General features: G+C 44.1%; 1 protein-coding gene across 4 annotated transcripts; it reads left to right on the top strand.

Annotated features, from left to right (window-relative positions):
- Positions 1 to 3,364: 3,364 nt before the first annotated feature.
- Positions 3,365 to 26,797, top strand: LOC136486800 (uncharacterized). 4 transcript variants are annotated; one of them, XM_066483820.1, is made up of 8 exons: positions 3,365 to 3,526; positions 3,655 to 3,909; positions 4,030 to 4,108; positions 5,311 to 5,642; positions 6,396 to 6,537; positions 10,926 to 11,088; positions 21,635 to 21,797; positions 25,483 to 25,596. In XM_066483820.1, the coding sequence occupies exons 1-7, from the start codon at positions 3,460 to 3,462 to the stop codon at positions 21,782 to 21,784; spliced, it is 1,188 nt and encodes a 395-aa protein (XP_066339917.1). In that variant the 5' UTR covers positions 3,365 to 3,459; the 3' UTR covers positions 21,785 to 21,797; positions 25,483 to 25,596. The 4 variants fall into 4 exon arrangements, with proteins under 4 accessions (XP_066339917.1, XP_066339916.1, XP_066339918.1 ...); XM_066483818.1 differs by lacking the exons at positions 10,926 to 11,088; positions 21,635 to 21,797 and adding an exon at positions 26,184 to 26,797 and having other exon boundaries at positions 3,368 to 3,526; positions 25,483 to 25,608; XM_066483819.1 differs by lacking the exons at positions 10,926 to 11,088; positions 21,635 to 21,797; positions 25,483 to 25,596 and adding an exon at positions 26,184 to 26,797 and having other exon boundaries at positions 3,367 to 3,526.
- Positions 26,798 to 27,776: the final 979 nt, after the last annotated feature.

Below are 27,776 nucleotides of genomic sequence, written 5' to 3' on the forward strand. Positions count from 1 at the left end.
CTTGGATTCACTCCCAATCTCACAAAGATGATGAATCAATAATGGAGATGAGTGGGAGGACTTTGGCTAAGCTCACAAGGTTGCTATGTCAATGCAAATGGCTAAGAGAGTGAGCTTGAGATGGCCATGGGGCTTAACTAGAGAGCCCTCACGAATAGAGCCGTTGGCTCTCTGTTCACTGAAAAAATAGGGCGACCGGATGCACCGGTCAAATCGATCGGACGTAGGACCCCAGCGTCCGATCGCGCAATGCACGCCACATGGCCCCTGCTTCAAATGTTGATCACCCAATCTCAACGGTCATCGGTGCACTTAAGTTGTGACCGGATGCTCTACAGTGTAGGACCAAACACAGGACCCAAAGTCTAGAATTGCATTTATTTTGGGACAGTGGGAGTAGATGAAAGGGTGATTGGTGGCTACTGATTGGTGTTGGCCAAGGTAGGCTCGCTGCTCAGTGTAGCTAGCCACCGATGGATGCGCACTAGCTGCCCGTGGCTGGCCACTACCTCAGAACAGTAGGATGAGAGTAGGGTGTGATGCAAAACCTAAATGGCGTCGTCCATCGATAAATCACAATGATGATCTAAGTTGAAGATGTAGGCTTGTGCGATGATCCACGTACATGGCAGCACCACCGTTGTCATGAGGGGGCGATGATGTCTGGTGCATGATAGAAAATTGGTGCAGGACTGTGCTTGGTAGTTATGGTGATTGTCGTGTATGAAAAAAAAACCCATAGTGACCTTAAAAAAACTTGTAGGACAAAAACCAAAAGACCGTGTGGAAAAATCAGGCATAGCGTGCTGAATTTCTCACTCTATTGCGACGATGATGATGACTTTTCTTGCTTTTTAGTTGTATATATAATAAGTATAATAGCAATAAATAATTCTAGAAGAGATAGAGATGTGACTGTGGCTGTGGGCTTATTAAGTTGTGCACTCAAACGATGTCTTATACATTGTGGTTGTAGTTTTATTAAGTTGTTAAACATCTCTTATACATTGTGCTTATGTACCATGATATAAATTAATAAATTAATTCATGATCTATGACTACAGATGAGTTCTTCAAGTGAAGCTCAAGATTAAGTCATAATGATTTTATGCTTGCATAGCTTGCTTTGAATGTTGCTCTAACTCTAGCGGTAAGAAGGCTAGAAAGGTACAAGTTCTGAGTGGAATTCAATGGGTTGAGATTCAACTGCTACAAAATAGTGGGGACTATTATGATATGTTCCGAATGAGGAGCTAGGACTATTTTTGGATGGCTGCATGAAACTTTGGTTAATGATTATGGGTTGAAACCAAGTAGAGAAGTCTGTACATAGGAAACCTTGAGAATGTTTCTGTGGACATGTGGTGGTCCTCAATCTTTTAGACAAGTCAAAAATAAGTTTGAACATCCCCTAGAAACTGTAAGTAGAAAATTTAGTGGGTCCCTAGATAGTATTAATAGAATGGTTGTTGACATCATAAAATCTAAAGATCCTCAATTCAAGGAGGTGCATTCTAGGCTTCAAGCGCCTCGGTTTTGGGATCATTTCAAAGAATAATGCATTATTGCACTTGATGGAACCCACATACCTATAATTGTGCCTTTGAGCAACCAAAATACTTTGGTCGACATGGATATGCTTCACAAAATGTTGTGGCTTTTTATTGTGACTTCAATATGAGATTCACATTTGTGATGGCCGGTTGGCCTGGATCTCAGTTCATGATACACACGTACTATTGGATATCTTGGTAACATACACGGAATAATTTCCACATCCACCTGAAAGGTACCATACTTATATGCATAAATTTTCTATAACACACTTGCATGCTATTGAGCTGTACACTAACACATCATTTTTAGAGAAGTATTACCTAGTTGATTTCGTACTCTAATAAAAAGGGATTTCTTGCACCTTACAAAGGTCAAAGGTACCATATTAGTGAACCACAACATGATCGTCACCCGTGTGAGCAAAGGAGGTGTTCAACCCTGCACATCCATCCCTCTGGAATGTGATCAAGCGTTCTTTCGGAGTTGTAAAGATGAAGAGCCTGATTGGTTCGCTTCCAAAATTTACCATACCAATGATTTGGCAAGCCATGATTTTGGCTAGTATTTAGTTTACTACCAAAACTTGTCAAAGTCTCACATTTGGCTCGCCAAATCTATGGCAATGTTTTTGCCTAACTTTTGGTTTGCCAAATGTTTGGCATGACAAATTTTGGATGTCAACCAAGCAGGCCCGAAGTGGCGTATTCTCTTAGACTTTTCTAGTTATCTAATAGACAAACAATAAAACAAATTATAACAGCTGCAATGGCTCTTCACAACTTCATTAGAGATAGCGCCATACATGATGCATATTTCGAGAACTATAACGAAAAGATGGTGCTCAGACTACTGAAGACACAACAAATGTTAGAAAGGGGTTCAATAGATGACTCGGATATGGGTGCTTTGCGTGATTGTATTGCAGCCGCTTTGGTAGCATAAGTTCGTTTTAATTAGCTTTGTATTTTGTCTTGTACGCCATGCTGTGACTATGGTAAACTTACTTGGCTGTTGGCTTGATCATTAGCAATCTCCCTTCTGTTGCATTAACCAATGTATATGTGCGTTTGCTCCAAATATGAAGACTAATATATTTTTTAAGTAGAAAATGATGGAACTATTAGCCCAAAGGTGAAAAAACCTAGTTCATAATGCAGTAGATATCTATTCATCAACTAATCAAGACACCATCAGCTCTACGAACATTCATGACATTATATATACACAATTTCCTCAGAACAATCAGGATCGCCAAATATATGCTTCTCTAGCTAACAGATTCATCATACCGACAACCAGTTTCCTATAAAAGCCCAAATAAGCTGTTCCATATAGGCATACTTCCTCCATCTCAAAAAAAAATGTAAATCTCATTCTCTGAAGGTTTCCAGGACCCTCATCCATCGTCAATGTGTGTAAAAAAAAGAAAAAGAAAAGAAATAGTAGACGATGCTTACCGTACTCTAGAACTTCCTTCCGCCTCCACACAGCACCACCGTACCTCTGCACCTGGCTGACATCTACAGGAGTATTTTGGTAAATTTCGATCCGTCTTGGTTACCCTGCTAGATCTTAGAAATACAAATAATTTTAGACGGAGGAGTAGTTTTATAATAAATATATTTTGGAATATAAATATTTATATTTTCGATAATTTTGGTTAAATTTAAGATTATTTGGCTTTTCGCAGAACAAGAATTTTGTTGTCGTTGTCGTCGTTGCTGTAGTAGAAGCAGTAGTGTGTGTTGGAGACTTCGCTTCCTTCGCAACGACTCCATCGCAAGCAGTATTTAACACCGACTCGGCAGATGGCGCGCAGTACATACAGACAGCGGAGCCTTTGGACTCGGTAATCGTCGCCACCGTGCTGTACCCCCGCGACCAACCACAGTCCCTCGATCTATGGGTGTGGAGGAGGAGCACGACGGCGAGGAGCAGCGCCGCCCCCTCCTCTCCTCCGCCCCGCCAGGTAGGTTCCGCTCCATTCGCCGCCGCTGTCTTCAACGCCGACGCGGCGTTCAAATCGTCTGCTCCCGATCCCATCCCGTCAGGCCCGTCCCATCATCTGACTCATCTGTGGGGACCTCGTTTCTGCAGCCGCGGCGGACCAGCACCAGCAGCAGTACCAGTTCCTGGGCCGGAGCAGCTCTTCGGTGCTGCGCGGCGGTGGCGGGGGCTGGGAAGGGCCCGAGGTGAGCGCCGACGAGGTCAGGTCCGCCGCCGCCGGCGGCTTCTACACGCCCCAGGCTCCGCCTCCCCACGGCGACCACGCCTACGCTTACCCGCCGTCCATCCACAGCGCCGTGCTCTCCCCGTCCCCATCTCACGCCCCATCGTCTCCGCATCCAAATGGTAATTCGCCGCCGGCGGTGCTCTGTTTCTCCCCCTCCGGCCGCCACATAGTCGTCCTTTTTTCCTTCCGATTTTTCACCAACTGAAGGAGTTGTCGAAACTGTTGGTGTTGGGTTGCAGCTGCAGAAGGGTTGGCGATTGTTCCTCAAGGGCCATATCCGTACGGTGGCAGTTACCAACCTTCTGAGAGCGTCGGGAGGTGAACTTTTTTTTCCCCAGTCGAAATGCGTGTTTGTCATATGTTCTTTCTGCCTTTTGGTTGCAATCTGTGCGCAGCTCAGCAGAAGTGCCAAGCTATAATTGAGGATGGTTAACTTCAATTTCTCATTTTTCATAATTGGCACTGTCACTCAACATCTCAGTAATCCTGTTATCCTTCAAATCAATTTGATGTAACTGGATTCCCCATGAGCTCTGCAATACATCTTCTAGTAAAAATGGAGAACACCAGAACAGTGCTGTTAATAACAGATGTAAAAATATTTGATTCTTACAATAGACCATAAGTATGTGATCCATGCGGAGCTACAAACTTGCGTAGAGATGGAAGATTCCTTGACAATCTGAAATTTCTATGAAAATCATTTTTTTCATTCACAACTGCTTAGAGGACTCAGGAAAAGGTCTCTGACTGCACCTCAGTACACCTGTAAATTCCGTAATGATTACAAAACATGAAATATTGGAAACACTAGTAGTTCAGATGTTCTAGTTGCACGTCTCCCTTTAACAACCAGCTAACACATATTTCTATGAAAATCATTTTTTCATTCACAACTGCTTAGAGGACTCAGGAAAAGGTCTCTGACTGCACCTCAGTACACCTGTAAATTCCATAATGATTAGAAAACATGAAATATTGGAAACACTAGCAGTTCAGATGTTCTAGTTGCATGTCTCCCTTTAACAACCAGCTAACACATTTATGTAAAACTTGCACCAGGACTTATGACAAAAGCTAAAAGGTCAATTTCTTATATTTGAAAGGAATTTAAAAATAACTGACCTAAATTAACCGACAGTAATTGAATTCTACAACCAGAGTTCTAGTAAATTCAAAGTATACAGCAAGTAGTGACTGGAGTAGGAATAATCGGCCATGCAGTTGAAGGATGATGTCTTGATAAAAGAAGACTGAAGGCTCCAGGGAACTCACGTTATCAGTTGGCTTGATGGAGTACCTGAAGGCTAAAACTGTTAAATGGCGTCAAGAACAGGAGTTACCAGTTTTGCACTGAGCTTAAATAGATTAAATAACTACCGTCGTCTCCCCATTAAAAAACAAGTGCACTGTTGCTTCCCGCACATCATTTTCCCTTCCCTTGTGTCCTGTGATCCTGTCTTTTTGTTGGCACTACTGTTGTTCTATGCTGACAATGGAATGGTTGGATCTACTGATAGGGATGTACTGGATGAGGTGGAGATCCGACAGCTGCTCATTGACCATATTGGACATCGATTCTGTTGGGGAAGTCACCCTGCCCGCACATGGAAAATTACCTCCATTGAGGACTGCAATGTCTATGTTGGCACCTTGGAAACCTTCATCGAGGAAAGGCACATTATTACAAAAAAGGAACCCTATGAAAGTGGGAATATAGATGGAAGAGAAAAAGATCCTTTGCTTGGATTGTGGGAACTAGATTTGAGGTCTAAGTTTCCTGCACTTTTTGTACCAGAGGAAGAAGTGATGGTCAAGATTCCACATTCAGATATTATTGAAAAATGCTCAGGTACTATGTGTATTTTGCTTTCAGTGCCCTCTGATTTTCCTTTAATGAGAGAATTAGATTTGTGCCACTATGTTAATTACGGTTATGATATTTGACATTGCTTTTGTAATAATTGGATTCATGACACCACTGTGTAAAAACCTGTTATGTTTACACCACTATCATACCACTTGTAGTGGCAAGACTGTAACAAGTTTTGCCACTAAAGTTGATACAGCAGTGAGCAGTGGCATAAACGAACGGCATGAGTCTCAATATTACAAAAGAGCAATCGAAAATATCGACACCGTAATTAACGCAGTGGCAGAAACCTAATTTTTCCTTTAACAAATTAAATACATTCATGTAGTAACTTAATTTGGTTATGTAGGTTTATAGCCTTTTGATCCTGTATTTTGAATGCTTCTATGATGGAAATACCTTTCAGTTCATATCCTCACATATGAAGTCATAATAACTAACATGGGTGCATTTGGCCATAAACCTACTTACTTTTGCTGCTATTGTGCTATCTTTTGCCACCAACAGGCTGTAAGAACACACGCATGATACTAATCTTAAAATTGTTTTAAGTTAGGACACCTAGCTAAGTGTCCCTTTTTTCACATTGCACCTTAGCAAGTACCTTCTTCATAATTTTGTTGCTATGTATTTACACTTATTTTAATTCTAACATGGTAACTATGGTCACTCTTTTCATATTTCTCTTTCCATTTTTTAAAAAGCTATTAGTTGTTTTTTTTTTTTTGACAGACTGCGAGGGTCGTGGAGAGAAACCATGCCCTACATGCAATGCTGGTCAGGAGCACGGGTTTTATAAAGCAAATCAGATGACCCAGTGTGGTGCATGTCATGGCCGAGGTTTACTTGCTCACCAAGATGGATCTGATACAATGTTAGTTGTTCTACTTCCTTTGCTACAGATACGGTTTTGTGATGGGTCTATATTGGTAGGAGGTGTTGCGTAGATTGTAGGCACAGAGGTAGAAGGACGAGGGAATGGAAGGCAATGGCGGCCCGTGGTCGCCTGTATTCAAGGGGAGGCTGGCGATCTAGGGCAGATGCAGGGGGTGGCAGTGACGCTAGGAGAGGGTAGGTGCAGGGTAGCTAGGATGCATAGAGCTTGAGGAACAATCCTCTATTTCTTGCTTTATCCATATGCGCACATGTCTCCTATATTTATACTCCCATGACTTGTTCCCTAAGAAAACTAGACGTAGAGTCCTTATAGGTTTGGACTCATCTTATCCTAAACAAGCTCTATCTTTCTTAATTTGAGTTTATTGTTTCCTATCTTATTCAAGCTCTAATTGGACGTGGATTCCTCTTTGGGAGGAGGGGCCGACCATCTAGGAGAGGTCGCCGCCCTCCTCAAGAGCTCGGCCTACCACTAACGGGCCCATTTGGACCCGTGACATCACTCCCCCATGACTTCTAGTGCGTCCATAATCCATCTAGAGGTGTCGTCGGGAGGAAGGGGAGCCGCCATCTATCATGTCTCCAAGCGCACTTGCAATTGCCCTACCACCATGGGCGAGAGATGGTTGTGGATTGTCACGTCGAGGAGGTGGTAGCAAAGTGACCCAATGTAGCCATGAGAGATTGGAGTCATCATATCGTGGCGAACAATTGATGTCCTCAAGGCATTGATGATCTCACGGGCAACACCCATCTTGACAAGTAGCATTGTTGTTGCCTGGTGGGGGTTAGTTGATGGCTTACAACTCCTAGCTTTGCTTTGAAAGATGTAGCCTGGCATCCTAAGCACAAGGTAGTGCTCTGCAAGAGAGGTAGTGGTGATGTTGATGAGCTTGCCAAAGAAGATGTTGTCGTAGTTGTAGGTTGGTGACGAGATGGACAAGCAACATCTCATGTTATCAGGACCAAGGAAGACATTGTCAGTGGCGAGGAACTGTGTCCACTCTTGCGTTACCACGATGTTTGCTGGCAAGGTACGAGGTAGCATTGTCGTTGTCGTTGCGCCGCTGTGGTTGGTGTCAGCGATGAAGTGAAGCTCCGGTGCTTCCTAGACTGCCTTTCTGATGTATGTGAATACGGTGAGGCGGGATGAGACTATGCTAAAGGTGTTGTTGCATGGATGTTTGCCCACGTCGGCGAAGCGGGTTTAGTTGCATGTCTTAGGACAGTTTGTGGCGTTGGCCTACTGTGGACTCCTGTGAATGCCAAGGTGCAGTCATCTTTCTTGAAGCTCATCTAAAGTGTGGCAAATTTTCACAAGATGAGATTGAGGAATCCAACTAAGGTGTACCAAGGATGACGTATGTATCGACATTAAGAGCCACCAAGAAGGTGTGGATTTGTGGAGTGCCTCGTTGTCGATGTGGAGCAGTACATTGAAGTCTCGTTGTCGATGTGGATCAGCACATTGAAGGAGGCTCCATGGTATGAGACATGGCTACCATTGTCGATGATGATGGATGTCTCGATGCAGCATTTGGCGAGTCCTGAACCTAGATACGGGCGTCAATGATGTTATGTGTGGCGCCGGTGACGATGAAGATGTGGGCTCCATTGCGAAGGATGATGCCTACCAGGTACATGGTGCGCTAACCGCGTACACTTGGCTCCTGATCGTCGATGTCAGGTTGGGCTTGATGTCATTGTGGTCATATCGTTCATGGCAATGTCGAATAGGTGTTTACACGTATGCCCTCTGGTGAACTGCTTGTCGCAGTTGAAGCACAGACGGACTCGATGTCATTTTGACATCTCCTCCACTATGAGGCGCTTGAATCTATGGGGTGGTGAAGTGATCGGGGTTGTTGTAATCGTCGTCGGAGCTGGAGTTGTTGGTGAGGTAGGTAGCGTCGGCCTGGACGTAGATTGTGGGCTGTGGCCATGCTGGTGCTCCGATGGTCACCAACTTGTCTAGTCAGCCACAACCAACCGTGTCGCTCGTATGCTCTAGCGAGGGACATGGATGTCTCTTTGTCCTTAGGGTTCTGTGGCTCAATGTCCATCTTCAGCAGTTCCATCAGTCCTGCTGTGTAGATGTTGACTACAAGCTCGCTGAGGGGTCCCGCACGTGTAGTCATCAATGGGCCTATCTTGCACAACACTGCTAGCTTGCCGAGGGGGTTGCGCCGCGTTGGGGGACCGAAGTACTCGTTAACACCACAAGCGAAGTTGCCCCAGTCATAGATCACCTTGTCCTGAGCTAGGCGCATGTACCACACCTTTTTGTTTTCGGAGATCCATTGTCCCCTAAAGAACTGCTCACAGCAGTTAAGCCACTGCAGCGACTTATCCTTGCTGTCGTAGGTGGGGAAGGTTAGCTTGTGGCAGCATGGCTGTAGCACCAGGAAGTCCGACCTAGATGCCTCATTTGTTGGTGGTGGCGCGTCGATCTTAGGTGGCGTGGTGAACAGATTGTTTGTCACCTCCTGGATTATATTTGGGAGGCCAGAAGATGATGAGTTGTTTGCCTTCTCCTAGAAGAAGTCAAGGTCGAAGTCTTCCGTAACGCTCTTTGCCTTGGCCTCGAGATCCTTGGACCTTGGTGGCGCGTTCGCGCTCCTTGGCCGCAGAAGCGGCAGCGTCTTTGGTGGACTTAGTGCCGCCTTGCACAATGGAGACGAGACACGTGTCGACATTGTCCCAGCAGCTTTGAAGCTCATTGAAGTGTTTGTTGGAGTCGATGATGAGTTTTCTCAAGTAGTGCCTTAATGTCGGCGGCATTCAAAGTGGTGGTGTTGTCACCATCCATGGATACCTGGTCTGAGGATACTAGATGTGATAAGTCTTCTGAGGATACTTGTCGCAGAACCGACCAATTTATAAGAATACAAGTATAATGGCAATCCGCAAGCGGTTGCACTGTCATACTTGAACCCATATAAACCCGGTAGTCCGTCGAGTACCACGACGGGTCTCGATAAACGATTTACAACAACCAAGATCGTACAGGATTCAACATACATGCCACATATTACATAAAGTTCACAGATACGTTTCATCATCAGAGTACGAATAAAAGTTATTACAAAACAAGTTTGATAAACAAAGCGGAAGCAAATGAGTTTGAGATAAAGTTTTCCAACATAGTTTGATACAGTGCCATGCCAGATCACGATCCACAAAAGCAAAGATAGGAATTACTAAGGGAGCCTGCCCAAGGCTTACTCCTCATCCACAGCGGGATAGAAGCAACTCTTGCAATAACCATGATATACAGTGCCATCTGCAACAATGGGAAAATAAACCCTGAGTACAAGAAGGTACTCAGCTAGACTTACCCGTCATGAACCAGAAATAAAATGACTCCAAGGATCATGCAAGGCTGTATAAGTGGACGTAACTGGACAACATTTTGCGTAAAAGGCAATTACCTGTTGTACAATTATAATTCCTTTATCAAGTTAATTATAACTAACCATTTCTAGATTAGCAACTATCCTGTGCCAAACATGTGGTATATTATTTAGAATCATACAATAGTAACCATAGCAGGTATTGTAATTCCATATTCATCCGAACCACCATGTTTCATAATATAGCTGCTACGATGTTGGGACTAGCCAAGTTTCTCACTATCCGGGAGAGACGGCGATTCGAATCGATTTCAACCAGCTGGGAATTTCTTCCTAACACAAACCCAGATCTACCAGCCACGATAGTCTTAGGTCACCTTTGGTACAACTCAGGTACACATTTCGCGGGTACGTACCGCGCCGCACAATCTGGAACACCAGATGCCAGGATGCTCAGGCCAAGCCTGCCCTTGGGCTCAGTCTGATCGTTCCCCGGAAGGAGCGCACAACAGAACGATTCCCGGCCTGAGTTGAATTACTCGGCTTCGCGGTCGGAACGAGTTATCCGGCCAGCTAAGTGAGAGGCATGCGTTCAATCTTGTCAGAAGCGCCAACAACGGTACGGTCCTTAATCGACACAGACGGGGATAAGTCTACACCCAAGACCTCCATGCCTTGTTGCTTCCCTATCGACCTCCCGTCCGGTCTCAATTTACTTTTACCTCATGGTTCTGTTCCACGATAGCAGATATAGCCAACCGTGCTCCGGTATCCACCTATATCTCGCAGGTGACAGGACATCACCCGACTTCTACCGGTCTAAGCATGGCTAAGCATATATATATTCGATCCTGGACCTATACCGGGTAAAGATGTAATATCTGGACAAGGAATGTACATGCATCAAGTGGTTTCATTCAACTCTTATAACCTAATGCATCAATCATAAATACGTAAGTAAACATTTGTAAATTACTGGGAGACTTATAATGCTCCGGGGCTTGCCTCGCAGAAAGGAAGTAGGGCGATGGTCAGGGCACTCCGGCAGCTCTTCAGGGTTCTGCTCCACGCCTTCGGGAGCTGCGGCTTGCGGATCCTCCTGCGGGTTCTCTTCCTCTGCTTCTTCGAATTCCAGCAACGTGATCTCTTCCTCCGATCCTAGATGCATGAGTATGGTATGAGTATTACGAATGCATAATGTTAACAAGTGCATCACGTTGTTTGAGTAGGTGCATATCTCTTCTCGCTTACTACTTAACTACTTCTACAATGCATCGACTATGCCATAAACAGTATCTACTTGTTTCACTCATAACTGGAGTTTTACAATTCCAAATCTAGTGATCCTGGACTTTCTGGAAAGCTTATCAAATTTTCTACAACTTTGTTATTAACCATTTTTATAGTCTACATCAGTTTCAACATGTAACTCCTCATACTCTAGAATCAGTCCGGAAATGATTTAACATGCAATATAAAGTAATAGCACTTCTACTTTATGTAATCATCCACAAATTGACAACCTAGAACCTACCAACAGTTTAAGCATACCAAACATAGTTAAGATAATATAATGGCAAAGCCCAAACTATTTATTAAATTGCATTTATCATTTTATTTAGATATCTAGGTTAAATAATAAATATATATCAGATGTGCTTAATAAATTCTCAAAAATTTACAGAGCCTTACTAATGCTATCAAAGGACTACTATAAAAGTTTCATGTCATTTTACTAAGTAGAACATCCTATACAAAAATGATAAGGAAGCAAGGCTTGAAATAGCATAAATGGAAAATCCTATTGAAAAGTGTCAAGCAACAGATTTCTTATTTTTCCTAACATCCATATGGTACTAGTATCACCTCCAACAAATTTCATGAATTTTGGACTCATAATTAATTTATAAAAATTCATGCAAGGATTAACTATTTATAAAAGAAAAATCTATAACTATAGATCTACACATGCACTGGTCCTCAAATTTTTATCCAAGCTCAGGTATGACAAGAATAGCCTACCACAAAAATTTCATAATTTTTGGAGCACAGGAACTCTAGATATAAAATAAACAAATTTGAATGCATTCAAAAGCACATTTCAAATCTTTATTTAAATCTCCAGAAATTTCTACTGTTGAAGCCAAGAACATATTTTTCCTAAATACTACACTTCCTAAGGAACACAACCATATTTATTTCAACATTTTAGGAGCTACCAAACTAAAGATACAAAAATAACAAAACAAATCAAAAACTGGATTCAAAATGGGTTAGCCTATACTACTGCTGTCGCTGACAGGTGGGACCCGCTGGTCAGGGGACCCCACGCGTCAGTGACACGGAGCAGAGCAGCGGCGCTGCTGGGCACTGCGCGGCTGCGGCTCGACGACGGCGAGCTTCGCCGGCGGTGAGGTCATCAGGGTAGGACCTACATGACCTGGCGAACCTATTGAGCCACTTGGCCGGCCCTATTGCTGACCCTAGAGCTAGCGGCGGCGGCCATGGCGGAACGGCGAGGCTGGACCACGGCAAAACGCCGGCGACGTCCTCGGTGGCCCGACCTAAGGCTCGGACGAGCACTGGGGTACTACGGCGGACCTAGCGCGCTAGCTAACGCTTGGAGAGGGGGACTGTGGCGGCGTGGCCACGACGACGGGGCTTGCGGCGGAGCTCCGGCGAGGCGGTGTGCGGGGCTAGAGCTCACCGAGCTTAAAACGGCGGGCACTGGCTGGCGCAGGGAGTCGCGGGGAAGACGGCTATGCGGTTGCGGTGATGGAGAAGCGGCTAGGCGAGGCTTGTGCCGTCAACGACGACGGTGGCGCTGCGGGAGCTCGACGGCTATGCTTGCGGGTGCTGCGGACGGCGAAGGAGACCGAGGTGAAGTGAAAAAGGAGCGTGGCTGAGTGCGGGCGGGCGTTGGCGTGATGAAGGCTCGCTCGGGCGCGGCGTGGCCTGCGCGGTCAGGGCAACGGCGACGCGCGGCCGACGGAACCTCCACGCGGCGGCTCTGCTCTGAAGCTGGTCGGCCACTGTGCCGATCGATTCAGCCGATTCAGTTACGCGATGCAGGCCTGACAGCGCGTTTCCAAGTCGATATATCCGCTGATCCGTGGCTCCTTCGTGCAAATGCCCAACATGAGTTTTGTAGCCCAAGGTACCAGCTACAACTCTTATTCAAAGATCAAGCTCAAATTCGCAACAGCTAGGGAGAAAATCCAATCCAAAGTCGGGCTGACAGCACTGTCAGTGATCAAGACTTAGAAAAATTTCGTGAAGTGTTGAAAAGGTTGTTTTTTCTGATTTTTGTGAGCTAAAAAGGACTAGGCTATGCACATTATTAGTTCATGACCCAAAAAAGAAAGTTGTTCTCCATGACACATACTACAACTTTGCTTTAGTACCCACATACATGCATAGTCTCTAGCACCTATTTCAAACTTGGTCAAACATGTCACTTTTAAAAGATGGTACCCACTTGGGCTATGACATAATGACCTAATTAGCCCTAGCCATGAATATCAAAGTTGTTTATAATGATACTCTAAACATGTTTAAGCAATTCACAAGGTCACACAATCATTACATGTATTAGTCACTCATGATCATATGTATATACACATGGAAACATGAAATAATAAGAATTGTTGCATGTTTCAATCAAATGTTTCAATTGTAAATGATGATTTATGAATGCTTGATGCTCATGCTCATGTTATGCAAGTCAAGTTATGCAAGGCTAACACCCGAGGTGTTACAATACTAGATGTGATAGGTCTATATTGGTAGGCGGTAGGATGTGTACAGGGGCGGAGGGTAGTGGAGGCCAAACTGGGCCTACCCCCTCCCCCCCCCCCCCCTTGCTTGACAGAAATTCAATGACCCATAAATCCCTAGAAGTCTAAACTACATGCCTATTTAACATCTCACCATGATTTGACGCTGAAGTAAGCAATTTAGCCCCCTCTAATTCATGGGCCATGCTTTGCCACTGGATGTGTAGATTGTTGGGTAAGGAGGTAGAAGGATGGAGGATAGGAATGTGATGGGCGGCCTGTGGTCCCGTACACAAGGGGAGGCCAGTGACCTAGGGCTCATGCAGTGCAGGAGTAGGTCAGAGGGCAGGCGCATGGGAGCTAGGATGCCAGTGAGCTTGAGGAATAATAATCCTCTATTTCTTGCTTGATCCATATGATTATGTGTCCCCTATATTTATACTCCCTATGACTTGTTCCCTAAGCAAACTAGTGGTAGAATCCTTATAGATTTGGACTCTCCTTTTTTTCTAAACAAGCTCTATCTTTTCTAATCTAAGTTTATTCTTTTGTATCTTGTTCAAAGTCTAATTGGATGTGCACTCCTCCTTGGGAGTTGGTGCTAGCCATTTTGATACTCGCTTGATAACTGTTGTTATAGGAGAATTCAGCTAAAGGTAGCCATTTCTCCCATGAACCTTTTGAAGATATAACACAAGCTCTAAGTAAATCTTCTAGGATTTGGTTTACTCGCTCCGTCTGTCCTGACGTTTGCGGATGATAAGCTGAACTTCTGATTAGCTTGGTTCCCAAAGCTTGGTGTAAGTGCTCCCAGAAACGAGCTATGAACTGTGGTCCTCTATCGGAGATTATAGTCCTGGGTACTCCATGCAATTTCACGATCTGGGCAACATATATTTCAGCGTATTTCCCAACTATATACCGCGTGTTCACGGGTATGAAGTGTGCTGACTTGGTGAGACGATCAACAATGACCCAGATTGAATCGTGACCTTGTGGTGTTGTTGGAAGGCCTGTGATAAAGTCCATGCTGATTTCCTCCCATTTCCATCCTGGAATAGGCAGTGGCTGAAGTAATCCAGCGGTTTTCATATGGACGGCTTTCACTCTACTGCAGTTATCACACCTTGCAACATAGGCTGCGATCTCTTTCTTCATCTTAGTCCACCAAAAACGGTTTCTTAGATCCTGATACATTTTACTACTACCCGGGTGGATAGACAATTTGGACGAGTGAGCTTCTTCTAAAATTTGATTCCTTAGCTCATGGTCTTTCGGCACCACTAGTCGGTCCTCAAACCATAATACACCTCTTTCGTCCAATCTAAAATGTTTGGTCTCTTGCTCTTGCATTTTTCTCTTGATGTGACTTATTCCTACATCTGTCTGCTGTAGCTCTATGATTCTGCTCTCAAGCGAACAACTGATTGTGATATTGTGTAGCACAGCAGGATGTAGCAAGTTGAATCCATCTTCCAATAGCGCTTCCATAGTGTTGCAATGGGACTTCCGACTAAGTGCATCGGCTACTACATTAGCTTTACCCGGATGGTAATGCACTTCTAAATTATAGTCCTTAATCAATTCTAACCACCTTCGTTGTCTCATGTTCAGTTCTGGCTGGGTAAAGATATACTTGAGGCTCTTGTGGTCAGTATAGATATGACATACATTGCCCAACAAGTAATGTCTCCATATCTTTAGTGCATGGACAACGGCTGCAAGTTCCAAATCATGTGTAGGGTAGTTGACTTCATGTTTTCTCAGTTGCCGAGAGGCATATGCAATTACTCTCCCTTCTTGCATAAGTACACATCCCAAACCTACTCCTGATGCATCACAAAATACATCAAAAGGCTTTTCAATGTCTGGTTGTGCTAGCACTGGCGCTGTAGTCAACAAAGTTCTGAGGGTGTGAAAAGCTGTTTCACATTCTGGTGTCCACTTGTATTTCTCATCTTTCTGAAGTAATCTGGTCATAGGCTTAGCTATCTTTGAGAAATCTGGAATAAATCGGCGATAGTATCCTGCTAACCCTAGGAAACTCCGAACTTCATGCACCAAAGTTGGGGCTTTCCAATCCATGACCTCTTGTACTTTGGATGGGTCTACTGAGATTCCATCTCTGGATAAAATGTGACCTAAAAATGGTACTTTGCTCAACCAAAATTCACATTTGCTCAACTTGGCATATAGCTTATGCTCCCTCAGTCTGGATAGGACAATCCTCAGATGCTCTTCGTGATCTGACTCACTTTCCGAATAAATCAATATGTCATCGATAAACACGACCACGAACTTATCCAGTTCGGGCATGAATACCGAGTTCATTAGGTACATAAAATAGGCTGGAGCATTTGTTAGTCCGAAAGACATAACCAAATACTCGTATAAGCCGTACCTAGTAGAGAAAGCAGTTTTGGGTATATCCTCCGGTCTGATCTTTATCTGATGGTAACCTGATCTTAAGTCAATTTTGGAGAATACTTTTGCCTTTGCTAGCTGATCGAACAAGATGTCGATGCGGGGTAACGGATATTTGTTCTTGATGGTCACAGCATTGAGTGGTCTGTAATCTACACACATCCTCAGTGACTTATCCTTCTTTTTTACGAATAATGCCGGGCATCCCCACGGAGATGAGCTAGGTTGGATAAGACCTTTGTCCAATAGATCTTGCAATTGAACCTTAAGTTCTGCTAACTCATTGGGTGGCATTCTATATGGCCTTCTGGATATGGGTGCGGTACCTGGCACTAATTCGATCTTAAATTCCACGTCCCTATCCGGTGGTAGACCTGGTAATTCCTCTGGAAATACATCCGGAAACTCACAAACCACTGGAATATCACATATGGTGGTGGCTTGGATAGCACAGGCTAGATGTTGGGGTTCGAATTCGCGGGAGAGGGGAACTAGAAAAGCATTCCCTCCCATGGGTTCTCTCAACATGATAGTACGGGTGCTAGTGTCGATAAGAACACCATGATCCTTCATCCAATTCATGCCTAAGATTACACTTATCGACAATCCTGGCAATATTATCAAATCTGTTGTGTACTCCCTCCCTTGTATCAAGATGAGTACATTTTTTACTATCTTTTTGGTAGTAACAGTACCCCCTGCTGAACTTATGTTAAAACCCCCTTTACTTACTTCTATTATTTCTTGATCGTGTCTAGATGCAAATGCTTGACTCATGAATGAATGAGAAGCTCCCGAATCAAATAAAACAACAGCGGGATGCTTGTTGACAAGAAACATACCAGCCGTGACAACTTCTCCGGCGGGCACTTCCTCCACCGCGGTATAGTGCACTTGTCCCTGACGTGCCCTGGCATTCACCTGCCTCTGATTGTTCTGCGTGGGGTTGCCGTTCCTCTTGGGGTGGGGGCACTCCTTGGACCAATGACCCAGTTGGTTGCAGTTGAAACAGGGTTGATTACTTCTAAATCCGGCGGAACTGTCCTGATTGCCATTTCCTTTTGGTAAGGCAATAGTGAACGCCTTACGAAATGGTTTCTGCGGCCTGTTATTCTGAGCTTTCGGTGGTGGAGGCCTGAACTTGGGTGCAGGTGGACGGAATTGTGGCCTAGCTGTGATAGGCGCTTTCGACTGGAAAGATCCGGATGCACCGGCCTCATAGGCCCTCTTGCGACCTTTAGCAACTGCATGCATGTTGTTGTGATTTTCTTGGGTCAAGGCATCACTAATGAATTCATTGTACGTGGCACATCGGGAGTTTGCCATCGTCTTCATTAACTTGGTACCCAACCCTCGCTTGAAACTCTCAATCTTTTTCTCTTCAGTATCCACGAAACTTGGAGCATATCTTGACAAGTTGTTGAATGCGTGCATATATTCTGTGAGTGACTTGGTTCCCTGAGTGAGCCTCATAAATTCTGCTGCTTTCATGCGCATTAGGCCCGGGGGAATATGGTGTCCCCTAAAAGCCAACTTGAATTGATCCCAGGTAACTCGTGCGTTAGCAGGCAGAGACGACAGAAAGTGCGTCCACCAGATTCCTGCTGGTCCTTGCAATTGATGAGAAGCATATTCGGCTTTTAGGTGTTCTGTGACTCTTAGCAGACGAAATTTCTGCTCGATGGTATTCAGCCACTCATCGGCCTGTAGTGGTTCCTCAGCCACCTTGAAAATCGGAGGCTTTGTGTCCAGAAACTCCTTGAATGAACTGTGCTGATTTGGCTCGGCCCCTGGTTGCTGTGGGTGGCCACGAGCAGTGTTCTGCGCGATAAGGCGCAAGGCTTCTTCCATTGTCCTCTGGCTACCCAGGAACTGGGCAAAGAACTCCTGAGCAGACGGCGGGGGTGGGGGTGGCAAGTCATCATGGTTGCCATCCTGGCTGCTACTAGCTCCCGCACGGGTGCGCGTCATCTGCGAAGTTGCAACAATAAGCGATTATTGGTTGATGCCAAGAGATTGCAGATGAACTAGGTACTCATGCCAAACTGAAATTACTGGGAAAATTCTCAAAAGCACAATAAAAACAGAGGCATAATAATTCATTCTCGCAACATGACATCACCAATTTGACCACTTATCGTGCTCATAACGCATGCAAATTTTAAAGCGTGATTAACGACAAAGTACAGGAATTGCATTGACGTTCATCCAAACGTGCGATTAACATTACATGATAGTCTGGTTACTAGTGCCAACTTGGAACTACAGGTCCATTACATAAATAACAGTGATACATTAGTCCTTCCACTAAATGCGAAGCGATCTAATCCTCATCATGATCACTATCGAGGTCAGACGCAGAATCATCTCCTTCCCCAGGTTCTACTTCTTCTTCAGGTGCCACTTCTTCTTCTTCCTCGTACCCCTCTAGATCCATTTCTGCGGCTCCTGGTGGGACATAAGGGTGGAGCTGATTGTGCAGTAGATGAACCTCTTCATGCAGATTATCGTTGTATTCTTCAGCATTGGCTAGCTGCTGTCCCAGCTCAAACTGTCGAGCCCTCAGGACATCTTCCCTAGACCAAGCTGCATTTCGCTGGTGAGTTAACCGAGTCATTTCTTCGGTGAGCCTCTTAATCTCGGCGTCGTGCTCCCTCTGAAGCTGACGTCGATCCTCACGGGCATGACCAAGAGCACCAGACACACGTCTGAGGCTACCTTCAACTCCATCTAACACTCTTATCATTGCGAACATAGCGCTCATTGCAGGGTTATCACTGTTCTGCCCTTCTGCTGCACCAATTTCCAAAGATCTTCCTCTTGCCTGCTGCCATGAGTCAGTGGATGGGTTACCTCTGGGAAAGACTCCAACCAAGGCGGCTGCCAGCTCTTGAGGAAAACGATCCATGATATCCCTCAAGATCCCAAAGGCTGCCCTGCCAGCTGCTTCTTCAGCAGTCCTACCAATTGACTCATAACACCAGCCTGTCCACTCAGAATCGTCACCTCGGGGACGAACAACGGCCTCCACAGTAACTAAGAGACCTTCTCCCAATCGCTCATTCGCCCAGAAGTAGCGGGGTTCCATTCCATCAGGATAACCTACATAGCTGAGCACTCTCCACAAGAGTGTAGGCATCCCAAACTCTCCAAGGAACGTGTGACGTTGACGGGTACGTGGAGCAAGCTGACGGCTAGGAGCTCTTCCTCCGGTGGACTTGCGAGCAGTCTGCTTGGTGCGTGCCATCTGTACCATTAACATGTACCCTTGGTGAGACAATGCCATAATGGATAAGAGTTACATAACCGAGTAAGAATCTTATAAGGGGGGAAACAAATGTAATTATGTGAATGGTATTTTAACATGATGCATGCTCGTGCCGTACGTCCTCACAAACTTAGGAAAAATTTGTTTCTAACGGTAGACACGGTGGCATACATACGTCTTCTCATAAATAGCGTAACTAGTCGGGCTACACGTTTCGTTGTTAGTGTACCTGCATAAAATTTCATTTCAGCCCTAAACCCATAAAGAATATGCAGAATGTAATTGTAAATACTTCCATATATGTATACCCATACATATACTTCCATATCAATCTACCCGACAAGGATTTAAACCCACAATTAAATACGTACCCTATACACATGCAAGCATGCATACATAGCCGTACCAAAGCTAACTCTTCCCGACCGCACGCTCACATCTTGCGGTCATATACTCATCTTACCTTGGCGTAGAGGCATTTGATCCATACATTACCACTCAAGTGAATGGCATCCATACTATAGCACGCCGTATGGACGACGAAGTAAAAACCCCCATGTTAGTACTTAAATAGCCACCTAATAGTCCTTAATTTGGGCATAAGGAAAGTGATCAATGGCACACTTTAGATTTCAAATACCTATTATATAACTAATAGTTGCTAGAGAAGGGTTTTTGGAAAACAAAAACTTTTGTTTTTAAATACACTTGTGACAATTAACGTTGAATCTTGCTCTGATGCCAGCTGTCGCAGAACCGACCAATTTATAAGAATACAAGTATAATGGCAATCCGCAAGCGGTTGTACTGTCATACTTGAACCCATATAAACCCGGTAGTCCGTCGAGTACCACGACGGGTCTCGATAAACGATTTACAACAACCAAGATCGTACAGGATTCAACATACATGCCACATATTACATAAAGTTCACAGATACGTTTCATCATCAGAGTACGAATAAAAGTTATTACAAAACAAGTTTGATAAACAAAGCGGAAGCAAATGAGTTTGAGATAAAGTTTTCCAACATAGTTTGATACAGTGCCATGCCAGATCACGATCCACAAAAGCAAAGATAGGAATTACTAAGGGAGCCTGCCCAAGGCTTACTCCTCATCCACAGCGGGATAGAAGCAACTCTTGCAATAACCATGATACACAGTGCCATCTGCAACAATGGGAAAATAAACCCTGAGTACAAGAAGGTACTCAGCTAGACTTACCCGTCATGAACCAGAAATAAAATGACTCCAAGGATCATGCAAGGCTGTATAAGTGGACGTAACTGGACAACATTTTGCGTAAAAGGCAATTACCCGTTGTACAATTATAATTCCTTTATCAAGTTAATTATAACTAACCATTTCTAGATTAGCAACTATCCTGTGCCAAACATGTGGTATATTATTTAGAATCATACAATAGTAACCATAGCAGGTATTGTAATTCCATATTCATCCGAACCACCATGTTTCATAATATAGCTGCTACGATATTGGGACTAGCCAAGTTTCTCACTATCCGGGAGAGACGGCGATTCGAATCGATTTCAACCAGCTGGGAATTTCTTCCTAACACAAACCCAGATCTACCAGCCACGATAGTCTTAGGTCACCTTTGGTACAACTCAGGTACACATTTCGCGGGTACGTACCGCGCCGCATAATCTGGAACACCAGATGCCAGGATGCTCAGGCCAAGCCTGCCCTTGGGCTCAGTCTGATCGTTCCCCGGAAGGAGCGCACAACAGAACGATTCCCGGCCTGAGTTGAATTACTCGGCTTCGCGGTCGGAACGAGTTATCCGGCCAGCTAAGTGAGAGGCATGCGTTCAATCTTGTCAGAAGCGCCAACAACGGTACGGTCCTTAATCGACACAGACGGGAATAAGTCCACACCCAAGACCTCCATGCCTTGTTGCTTCCCTATCGACCTCCCGTCCGGTCTCAATTTACTTTTACCTCATGGTTCTGTTCCACGATAGCAGATATAGCCAACCGTGCTCCGGTATCCACCTATATCTCGCAGGTGACAGGACATCACCCGACTTCTACCGGTCTAAGCATGGCTAAGCATATATATATTCGATCCTGGACCTATACCGGGTAAAGATGTAATATCTGGACAAGGAATGTACATGCATCAAGTGGTTTCATTCAACTCTTATAACCTAATGCATCAATCATAAATACGTAAGTAAACATTTGTAAATTACTGGGAGACTTATAATGCTCCGGGGCTTGCCTCGCAGAAAGGAAGTAGGGCGATGGTCAGGGCACTCCGGCAGCTCTTCAGGGTTCTGCTCCACGCCTTCGGGAGCTGCGGCTTGCGGATCCTCCTGCGGGTTCCCTTCCTCTGCTTCTTCGAATTCCAGCAACGTGATCTCTTCCTCCGATCCTAGATGCATGAGTATGGTATGAGTATTACGAATGCATAATGTTAACAAGTGCATCACGTTGTTTGAGTAGGTACATATCTCTTCTCGCTTACTACTTAACTACTTCTACAATGCATCGACTATGCCATAAACAGTATCTACTTGTTTCACTCATAACTGGAGTTTTACAATTCCAAATCTAGTGATCCTGGACTTTCTGGAAAGCTTATCAAATTTTCTACAACTTTGTTATTAACCATTTTTACAGTCTACATCAGTTTCAACATGTAACTCCTCATACTCTAGAATCAGTCCGGAAATGATTTAACATGCAATATAAAGTAATAGCACTTCTACTTTATGTAATCATCCACAAATTGACAACCTAGAACCTACCAACAGTTTAAGCATACCAAACATAGTTAAGATAATATAATGGCAAAGCCCAAACTATTTATTAAATTGCATTTATCATTTTATTTAGATATCTAGGTTAAATAATAAATATATATCAGATGTGCTTAATAAATTCTCAAAAATTTACAGAGCCTTACTAATGCTATCAAAGGACTACTATAAAAGTTTCATGTCATTTTACTAAGTAGAACATCCTATACAAAAATGATAAGGAAGCAAGGCTTGAAATAGCATAAATGGAAAATCCTATTGAAAAGTGTCAAGCAACAGATTTCTTATTTTTCCTAACATCCATATGGTACTAGTATCACCTCCAACAAATTTCATGAATTTTGGACTCATAATTAATTTATAAAAATTCATGCAAGGATTAACTATTTATAAAAGAAAAATCTATAACTATAGATCTACACATGCACTGGTCCTCAAATTTTTATCCAAGCTCAGGTATGACAAGAATAGCCTACCACAAAAATTTCATAATTTTTGGAGCACAGGAACTCTAGATATAAAATAAACAAATTTGAATGCATTCAAAAGCACATTTCAAATCTTTATTTAAATCTCCAGAAATTTCTACTGTTGAAGCCAAGAACATATTTTTCCTAAATACTACACTTCCTAAGGAACACAACCATATTTATTTCAACATTTTAGGAGCTACCAAACTAAAGATACAAAAATAACAAAACAAATCAAAAACTGGATTCAAAATGGGTTAGCCTATACTACTGCTGTCGCTGACAGGTGGGACCCGCTGGTCAGGGGACCCCACGCGTCAGTGACACGGAGCAGAGCAGCGGCGCTGCTGGGCACTGCGCGGCTGCGGCTCGACGACGGCGAGCTTCGCCGGCGGTGAGGTCATCAGGGTAGGACCTACATGACCTGGCGAACCTATTGAGCCACTTGGCCGGCCCTATTGCTGACCCTAGAGCTAGCGGCGGCGGCCATGGCGGAACGGCGAGGCTGGACCACGGCAAAACGCCGGCGACGTCCTCGGTGGCCCGACCTAAGGCTCGGACGAGCACTGGGGTACTACGGCGGACCTAGCGCGCTAGCTAACGCTTGGAGAGGGGGACTGTGGCGGCGTGGCCACGACGACGGGGCTTGCGGCGGAGCTCCGGCGAGGCGGTGTGCGGGGCTAGAGCTCACCGAGCTTAAAACGGCGGGCACTGGCTGGCACAGGGAGTCGCGGGGAAGACGGCTATGCGGTTGCGGTGATGGAGAAGCGGCTAGGCGAGGCTTGTGCCGTCAACGACGACGGTGGCGCTGCGGGAGCTCGACGGCTATGCTTGCGGGTGCTGCGGACGGCGAAGGAGACCGAGGTGAAGTGAAAAAGGAGCGTGGCTGAGTGCGGGCGGGCGTTGGCGTGATGAAGGCTCGCTCGGGCGCGGCGTGGCCTGCGCGGTCAGGGCAACGGCGACGCGCGGCCGACGGAACCTCCACGCGGCGGCTCTGCTCTGAAGCTGGTCGGCCACTGTGCCGATCGATTCAGCCGATTCAGTTACGCGATGCAGGCCTGACAGCGCGTTTCCAAGTCGATATATCCGCTGATCCGTGGCTCCTTCGTGCAAATGCCCAACATGAGTTTTGTAGCCCAAGGTACCAGCTACAACTCTTATTCAAAGATCAAGCTCAAATTCGCAACAGCTAGGGAGAAAATCCAATCCAAAGTCGGGCTGACAGCACTGTCAGTGATCAAGACTTAGAAAAATTTCGTGAAGTGTTGAAAAGGTTGTTTTTTCTGATTTTTGTGAGCTAAAAAGGACTAGGCTATGCACATTATTAGTTCATGACCCAAAAAAGAAAGTTGTTCTCCATGACACATACTACAACTTTGCTTTAGTACCCACATACATGCATAGTCTCTAGCACCTATTTCAAACTTGGTCAAACATGTCACTTTTAAAAGATGGTACCCACTTGGGCTATGACATAATGACCTAATTAGCCCTAGCCATGAATATCAAAGTTGTTTATAATGATACTCTAAACATGTTTAAGCAATTCACAAGGTCACACAATCATTACATGTATTAGTCACTCATGATCATATGTATATACACATGGAAACATGAAATAATAAGAATTGTTGCATGTTTCAATCAAATGTTTCAATTGTAAATGATGATTTATGAATGCTTGATGCTCATGCTCATGTTATGCAAGTCAAGTTATGCAAGGCTAACACCCGAGGTGTTACAATACTAGATGTGATAGGTCTATATTGGTAGGCGGTAGGATGTGTACAGGGGCGGAGGGTAGTGGAGGCCAAACTGGGCCTCCCCCCTCCCCCCCCCCCCTTGCTTGACAGAAATTCAATGACCCATAAATCCCTAGAAGTCTAAACTACATGCCTATTTAACATCTCACCATGATTTGACGCTGAAGTAAGCAATTTAGCCCCCTCTAATTCATGGGCCATGCTTTGCCACTGGATGTGTAGATTGTTGGGTAAGGAGGTAGAAGGATGGAGGATAGGAATGTGATGGGCGGCCTGTGGTCCCGTACACAAGGGGAGGCCAGTGACCTAGGGCTCATGCAGTGCAGGAGTAGGTCAGAGGGCAGGCGCATGGGAGCTAGGATGCCAGTGAGCTTGAGGAATAATAATCCTCTATTTCTTGCTTGATCCATATGATTATGTGTCCCCTATATTTATACTCCCTATGACTTGTTCCCTAAGCAAACTAGTGGTAGAATCCTTATAGATTTGGACTCTCCTTTTTTTCTAAACAAGCTCTATCTTTTCTAATCTAAGTTTATTCTTTTGTATCTTGTTCAAAGTCTAATTGGATGTGCACTCCTCCTTGGGAGTTGGTGCTAGCCATCCAAGGGAGGCCGACACCCCCCACATGCTCTCGGCTAGGGCTAGGCTGGCTGTGGCCCTTCTCTGGTCCCCATTGGGCCCACCACTACCAGGCCCGTTTGGACCCACGACAAGTTTGTAGTTCACCTCAAGTCCTTGAATATAGATCTCTTGATGAAGCCCATTTAGTGTCTGCATGTATCATAAATGCAGTGTTTGTGTCCTTTTGTTTTATTTAAGCTTATAAAGATTGAATTTATTAATGTGGTATTGTTGCTTTTTTGTTTTGGTCGACATATCATTGTTTCAATAATTTATTGAAGGGTGCTAATTTATCTGTATTTGGTCATCCATATTGAGTATAATACAAAAAATAACCTGATATTGCATTAGATGTTCTTACGATGAACTAAAATTTGTTATTATGCTTATTTTATCTCAGCATAGTACATAAACCCATATTACTTTCATTATGCTTCTATACACTTTTTTGTCACAGATGCGGAATGTGCAATGGTAAAGGAATGTTACCTTGTATAGCATGTGGATCACGTGGCTTGGTGACATGTGACACATGTACTGGATATGGTTCCCTCCTTGCACAAAGCATAGCTCATGTTCAATGGTAATCTTGAGCCCATTTTTCAAAGTTTTTATATCGGTTTCTGTTTCTAAGTTGAGGAAATTGTTGAACAACAGAAAAAAGCCAAAACATCTGAACGTGAAAATTGATGTTTAGTTTGATAATTTAAAAAGTCATTCTTACTGTTTAATAATCATGCAAACTTCTGGGGTAACAAACCTGTAGCAATCAGTTAGGAAGTTGCAGATATTGTCAGCTGATGCTTTCTTTGTGAATATATGTTCAGTGTTACATCATAAAATATAATTTATTGAGAGTTTGAGACTCATTGGTGTTGAAGACTTGAGGCAACAAAATCGTTAGTCTTCCCATGCTCTATAACATGTCAAGTCAAATACCAACATATATTAACTGCAGAAAGATGCATGTGCACAATCTGGGAGGTTCAGTTAGAGAATTCCCAGTTGTCAGTTGTCACTCAAGTTGTTATCACTTAGCATGGATTATCCTTTTGTATATTTATTTTATTTAATTTAATGGTTTCAAGAAACTACTTCACATTGTTGTTACAGTAATCGCCTGATATATTGATCCAACTCGAACTATTCTGTTTCCAGGAAGACTCTTTCAGCTAGAAAAGTCAGTGCAACTAGAGGGGCTGCCTCGGTCCCTGAAGAAGTTTTGCACAGAGCCAAAGGAGTGCAGCTATGCAACATACAGGCATATCAGTGCACTCCTGCATTTTTTGCCGATTCATACCCACTCAACCAGTTTTCCTCAGAAGTCATCGCTAGCCGGCTGCCAGTTCCACCATCTGCCAGGGTTATTTCCGAGAGACACATCATTTCAGTTGTGCCTGTAACCCGTGTCACAATGGCCCATCGCAAGAAAGCATTTAGCTTCTATGTTGTCGGCTACAGCAGGGATGTGTTCATAAGGGACTATCCTTCAAAGTTTTGCTGGGGCCTCTGTTGCTGCTTCGAGTGGCTAGGGAAATAGTTATTTCCTGGCACGAATAATGAATGTCTTCTTTCAGTGTGCAGTGTTTCATGGTAGAGAAGGTGGTGCGAAAGGGTTAAAATAAGCATGACAGATTGTTGTATTTTCTATTATAGAAGATATCTCTGCTTATTTCAGTATTAGAATCTGCATATTGGATTTCCTGGGTACAAGTACATCACTGTATATATTGTTCAGTGAAAAATAAAAATGGCGACGTTTGGCCATTGCAGATGTGATGTATAGTGTTTTGAAATGGTTTGTGATCAGTCTAGACATGTACAGTGTGGTATCATTTTCTTCACTATTAGCCCTGGATACGTTTGCTTATTCTAGTAAATGCATATATTGTCGTTGAACATGTGCTTGTGTCGCTGGAAACAGTGCTGTTGTGATGATCAGGTATTCGTGAATACAGCATATAGATTCTTTATGAGTCAATGAGTGGAGTACTAGTCTGGGTGTTTGATGGATTATTTACACTATAGAAATGTGTCAACTATATCCGCCGTTGACACGGCCAACGTGGCGAGCTGGTTGATGGGTCAAATTAGGCCACATCTTAACAATGCATTCGAAAATGTTTCAATCTTTGACCAAATTTGTCTGAGAATTGATCCAAAATGGATTCATCAGTTTTCATCTTCGAAAAAGAAAAATCCTTCAAACTGGATGAATTTATAGTATACTAAAATGTCACCGCTGAAAACTGACTAAAATTAGAACAATTTAGTATACCAGTTCATTAACAAGCTAAAATTTCACCGCTGAAAACTGATTAAAATTAGAACAATTTAGTGTAACAGCTCATGAACAAGCACGTCATCTAAGCCCAATCGCACATTTGTAGGCACAAAGAGAAGGGGCCTCACTGTGTGGAGGTGATCGGAGCCCAATCTCAGTGGACGAGGAGCGGAGGAGGTCGGCAAGGTCGTCGATCGGTGATGAAGGTGGTGGCTGGGATTCAGTTTTGATGTCGATCGGTGATGACTGATGAAGATGGTGGCCGGGACTGGGCTTTGATTCACTGCGGCTGAGCTGCGTGCTTGTCTCCTCTGCCATTGGTACCCACGCAGCCACGCCTAGCCGTCCATATTGTTGACCTCTAAGAACATCTTCAAGAAGTTCACTCTCTAGGTCATTATTTCGAGAGTCATTCATATAAAAATAATTTTCTATATCTTTTCACTCTCCAACGATTTTATTATATC

The sequence above is a fragment of the Miscanthus floridulus genome, chromosome 10 (genome assembly GCF_019320115.1).
Source record: "Miscanthus floridulus cultivar M001 chromosome 10, ASM1932011v1, whole genome shotgun sequence".
Taxonomy (NCBI): domain Eukaryota; kingdom Viridiplantae; phylum Streptophyta; class Magnoliopsida; order Poales; family Poaceae; genus Miscanthus; species Miscanthus floridulus.

Bases quoted from the DNA above. Each gene is read 5' to 3' on its own strand.
- LOC136486800 (XM_066483818.1), top strand. From the start codon at position 3,460: ATGGGTGTGGAGGAGGAGCACGACGGCGAGGAGCAGCGCCGCCCCCTC. The intron at 3,910-4,029 runs GTAATTCGCCGC...GTTGGGTTGCAG, and splicing joins ATCGTCTCCGCATCCAAATG to CTGCAGAAGGGTTGGCGATT. The intron at 5,643-6,395 runs GTACTATGTGTA...TTTTTTTGACAG, and splicing joins TATTATTGAAAAATGCTCAG to ACTGCGAGGGTCGTGGAGAG.